At 48.6% G+C, this 4914-nt stretch overlaps 1 protein-coding gene across 1 annotated transcript; it reads left to right on the forward strand.

The window, feature by feature from the left end:
- Positions 1-545: 545 nt before the first annotated feature.
- On the forward strand, positions 546-4305 carry rtn4rl2a (reticulon 4 receptor-like 2 a). Its single transcript, XM_070989687.1, has 4 exons — positions 546-871; positions 1492-1718; positions 1843-2076; positions 2338-4305. Exons 1-4 carry the CDS (start codon positions 814-816, stop codon positions 3196-3198), a joined length of 1380 nt encoding a protein of 459 aa, XP_070845788.1. The 5' UTR covers positions 546-813; the 3' UTR covers positions 3199-4305.
- Positions 4306-4914: the final 609 nt, after the last annotated feature.

Raw genomic sequence — 4914 nt, forward strand, 5'->3', positions numbered from 1 at the left:
AAACTCACACTTCTAACTGACCACGCTTGCCTTGTTTAGCCAATTAATACCATTTCATATCTCCATCATCAAAGGAATTATGTCAGGAGCTATAATTAAAGACCAAACAGCATGACTGGAGCATGTCGTAGTTAACCTCCACACCAAATACTACTCTATTACGGTTGTTTTGAGTGACTCTCTTCTGGCACCGAATCCGCCGCTTGAAGCTGAATCATAATTCGGGGGCATCCTCCTTTCCTATCACAGAACCATCCAAGCCATTCTCTCTGTCTTTCTGTCTGGCTGCAGCGCGCCGGAAACAGACCATAACTGTCTCAGATAGAGCCAGCCAGGAAAAGAGCTGTGCGCTCCTCTCCTACCCGTCCTCCGTTCCTCCACAGAACCAGTCATCATTACCGGGCACCGTGCCGTGCCCCCCTCCCTTCACGGTTTTTACTTTCACTCTCTCGCCCTCCCTCCTTCTTGTTCCTATGTGCGTCGAGAAAGTCTCCTCCTCTCACAGACTCTGAGCGCACGTCTCCAGCCAGTCTTGACGCGCGTACAAACTCTCCAAGAGAATCCCCTACGGTCGGCACCTCCCCTTTCCGTTTCTTCCGCCCTCACTCATTCATGACCCGGGATCGGTGACGTAGGAGATTCCACGGTGCCCACTGCCGTAGGCAATAACGGGATGCTCGAGTATAAATGGGACACTGGTAGCCATCAACCGGCACACTCTCAGTCGCTCCGACTCGGGAACCAGGGCATCAGCGGAGATAGCAGGCTTTACTTCGCCCTCTTAGGCTAACTCGCTTTGGGCTTTGGTTCAGGATGGACACCTCTTCGATTTCCCGGAGCCGACGATGCTCCATCATGCGCAACTGCAAAAGTAAGTTTCACTCTGTCTTCTTCGGTTCGGATACGCTATGGACACTGCAGACTTAGAGCTAACGATGCATGTTTTTCATTACTGGTGCAACAACTTTTGAGATCTTTTAAGATTTTTAATCTAAGAATGCTTGTGTTACTTGATTTTTGAAATGAAACATAGAAAATGGACACATGATTGGATGGATTGTACAAGAATTACAGGAAACTCGAAGTTCAGTCAAATAATTACTTATTTTATGACTTCAAGTCATCGAATTGGAGGATGTGTAATCGGATATAATGAGAACTTTTTATTAACTCTAAGAAATAGCTGCTATTGACTGAACACTTTGGCGATTAAGCTGTGCGTAATGGTCGGTGCCAGTGTAGTGCTGATGCGTAAACTTCACTTACTGTAGAATTACAAAGCTGTAAAGTGTTCATCCCGTAATCAGTTGTGTTATTTCGGCTAAAATACCAGTGCGTAATGCAACAATAGCAAAATGAACATACACTTTTAACACACAACGCAAAATAAGAGCAAATATTCACCCGTTTGGAATCAGTTTTCTGATTAAATGTGTGGTGACGGATGATTTCAGCTCCCACTCACCTCCCTCTCTCCCTGCTCTCTTCCAGGCGGTCTCTCCCTCTGGTTGGTGGTGTGGCTGGTCCTCGGCAAGCCAAGTCCGGCATCGGCGTGCCCGCACCTGTGCGTGTGCTACCCGACGCCCATGACTGTGAGCTGCCAGGCGCAGAACTTCACTGCCGTCCCGCTCGGAGTGCCCTATGAGTCCCAGCGCGTGTTCCTCCAGAACAACCGGATCACGGAGCTTAGAGTTGGCTCTTTTGGCTTCGGGACTCAGGTAAGAAGGAGTGTGGAAAACGGCATAGAAAAGTGATATTTCAGCATGTTTTTTCAAATGTTTGTGCAGTAATATCCACTGAGAAGAATAACCACCGATCATTGACAATGTTTTCGTTTATCAGGTTCTGTGGCTTTTCGCCAACAACATCACGTGGATTGAAGCAGGGGCCTTCAGTGAGCTGAGGGACTTGGAGGAGTTGGACCTGGGGGACAACCCTAACCTCCACAGGTTGGAGGGGGGAGCCTTCCGCGGCCTTGAGAAGCTCCAGAGCCTCCACATGCACCGCTGCAAGCTCACTGCCCTGCCCCATGACATCTTTCACAAGCTGTACAGCCTGCAGTTTCTCTACTTGCAGGTAGGGGGAGACATACAAATGCATGCAGATAACTCTGACATACAGACCCCCCCCCACACACACACACACACACACACACACACACACACACACACACACACACACACACACACACACACGCTTACACACACGCTTACACACGTGCAGCCACCTACACATACACATACACACAGAGATCACAAATATCTACTGACAGATATTACAAATCTGAGTGTGTCTGTTCCTTTCATGCTGACCCTCCTTCCTTCTTTTCCTCCTCAGGAGAATAATCTTCACTTCCTGCAGGATGACATCTTTTCTGACCTCATCAACCTGAGCCAGCTTTTCCTGCATGGCAACCGTATCCGCACCCTCTCAGAGAACGTGTTCCGCGGCCTGGTCAACCTCGACCGCCTTCTCCTCCATGACAACCGCATCAGGCAGGTGAACCGCCGCGCCTTCCGTGACCTCGGCCGCCTGACCATGCTCTTCCTCTTCAACAACTCCCTGGCTGAGCTGCCCAGTCAGACCCTGAGGGACACGCAGGGCATCGAGTTCCTCCGCCTCAATGCCAACCCCTGGTCCTGCGGCTGCGAGGCCCGCGCCCTGTGGGAGTGGTTCCGTGAGGCCCGTGTCTCTTCCTCTGAAGTCATCTGCGCCTCCCCTTCCACCCGTCGCGGCCAGGACCTCCGCTTTCTTCGTGAGATGGACTTCGCCCTCTGCCCCCTGCCTGATCCAGGCTCCATTGCTGGCTCCACCACCACCACCTTCAGCACCAAGACCCGCTGGTGGTTCCACAAGAACAAGCCCCAGTCGTCCACAAAAGGTATCTTTGAGAAGGCATCAGAGACTGTCAAGGCTGGTTTGTATGGGAAAGGCCCATCAACAACCACCTCAGTAGTCAAGTATGAGCTGGGGGAGGAGGAGCTGGCACTGCCCAAACTCGACCCAGAAGAGTACTGGGCAAACTACGGCAACGAGGACTCAGGTGTCACCCTGCGGTGCTTCGAGCTCGAATGTCCACCTGAGCTTGACCTGACTCCATCCTCCTCCTCTCCCTCATCCTCCTTGCCCTCCTTCCTCACACTACTAGCCCTTTCTGTTTTCAGCCTCTGCCTCAACCTCCACTTGCTATTTGGCTGAATCTGACTCTTAGTACCACACCCCTTTCCCTTCCAGCCTGTTTTAAAGGCTGTGAGGATCCCTGTTAGACTCTCTACACCCCCTTTGCCCGTTTTGCTGTAAGCCAATCCTCAAGGCACAGCGAGGGAGATAGGGGGATGGTTCAATTCTGAATCTACCATTTACAGGGCTTAACACTTTCCAGGGCTGCTAAGAGTTCTTCAGCTAAGATTATATATAGTATCTACAATACTCTACAGGTGTGGCTTTCTGTGTCTCACCTGTATGATGTCATGATTCCCTGCAATCAGGGCTACGAGGGCTGAGTCCATCACTAATATCAGTGCGATTTGATAGCAGTTGTGAATGATGTTGTCAATTTTGTCACCTCAACTTAGTTTAAACTACTAGTGCTATTAGTGCATCCAATTAACTGGCTGCAGCAAATACTACAATTACTGTTAGAATCAGTGCACAGTAATGACGATACTGTAACCACTTAAAGTGTCATGTAAATAGGTATGTACTTTTGTGAGTGTTTAAACTAATATCTGTGGTTCGGCACAATCACTTTCATCTCGATCCAGGAAATGCTTTGAAGGCTAGTACTTCTACAAGGCAGAGCACAATGCACAGTGAGGCAGAGAGTTCACTGTTAGAGAGAGAGACAAGAGAGGAAAATATACTGTGATGCTGGGAGGGAGGGAAAAGAAAGGGAGAGGAATGTAGGGACATCAAGCAAGCAGGAAGAGTGACAAAGAAAATGAGGGGGGGTGGCCATTTTCAAAGCAGGGAGGAGGGGGCAGTGTTCATGCAGCAATAAGAAAAGAAACAGGGAGAATGCAGTGAGATGCCAAGAAGGACAGTGCTGGCAGTAGAAGCAGCAGCATACAGAGGAAAGTGCTACAACCAGTCATCAGTAATTGTTCCATCCATTCAGCTCACCTCCATTCTCGATAAATATGGTGTCGTTTGCGACAACCACAGGGGAAGAATGCTTCCTGTCAGGGAGCCAGAGATTTTGGTTTTTGGATGTCTTTCTGTGACATATTGATATAATGTGTGAAGATTGTTGACTTGGATGCAGATGAAGATCTTGATAAAGAGATACACTGAATATTTCCTGAATCATGCTGTCTATTATGCTTTTCTTTGGGGCTGTATTTGCAGACTTTAAAATAAGGGATTTAAGAGGCACCACATGGTCATTTTATGTTGACGGGAAAAAGCAAATAACAAATGTGGGGCAAAACAACAAAAACCTAAAACAAAAATCCTCCAGATTGCTGATGTGTGACTAAACTCTGACTAAAGTGGGCTAAAAGGACTGACCACATGGACCTGATGTCACAGCTAGAGGGTGCTCAGAATGGCTCTGGCTGTGATGGGCATCTGTCTCTGTGTGAGTGTGTGTGGATAAATGAGGATGAATGGATTCACAAGCTGGCACCACTGCAAAAAGCAAATACGTCAGTAGGTTTGTCACTCCACTGACTCACTAGTGGGTGATGCCAGATGGACAGACAAGGTGCAAATTGGCTGATTTGTAAATACACCAAGAGAGCAATGAGACAGTCTGGTGACTGTCAGAGCCGGAGACAAATTAGGACTGACACTCTGATGTGCAGACAGACTGGTGGACATGATGTGGACTGATCGAAGCGTGGGCTTAATAGTCCACAGTGCAGAAAATTGTTAATGCTGAGATGGCAAAAGTAAGGAGAAAAAAATGAGCGA

The sequence above is a fragment of the Chaetodon trifascialis genome, chromosome 2 (assembly GCF_039877785.1).
Source record: "Chaetodon trifascialis isolate fChaTrf1 chromosome 2, fChaTrf1.hap1, whole genome shotgun sequence".
Lineage (NCBI taxonomy): Eukaryota > Metazoa > Chordata > Actinopteri > Chaetodontiformes > Chaetodontidae > Chaetodon > Chaetodon trifascialis.

Bases quoted from the DNA above. Each gene is read 5' to 3' on its own strand.
- rtn4rl2a (XM_070989687.1), top strand. From the start codon at position 814: ATGGACACCTCTTCGATTTCCCGGAGCCGACGATGCTCCATCATGCGC. The intron at 1,719-1,842 runs GTAAGAAGGAGT...TTCGTTTATCAG, and splicing joins CTTTTGGCTTCGGGACTCAG to GTTCTGTGGCTTTTCGCCAA. The intron at 2,077-2,337 runs GTAGGGGGAGAC...TTTCCTCCTCAG, and splicing joins TGCAGTTTCTCTACTTGCAG to GAGAATAATCTTCACTTCCT.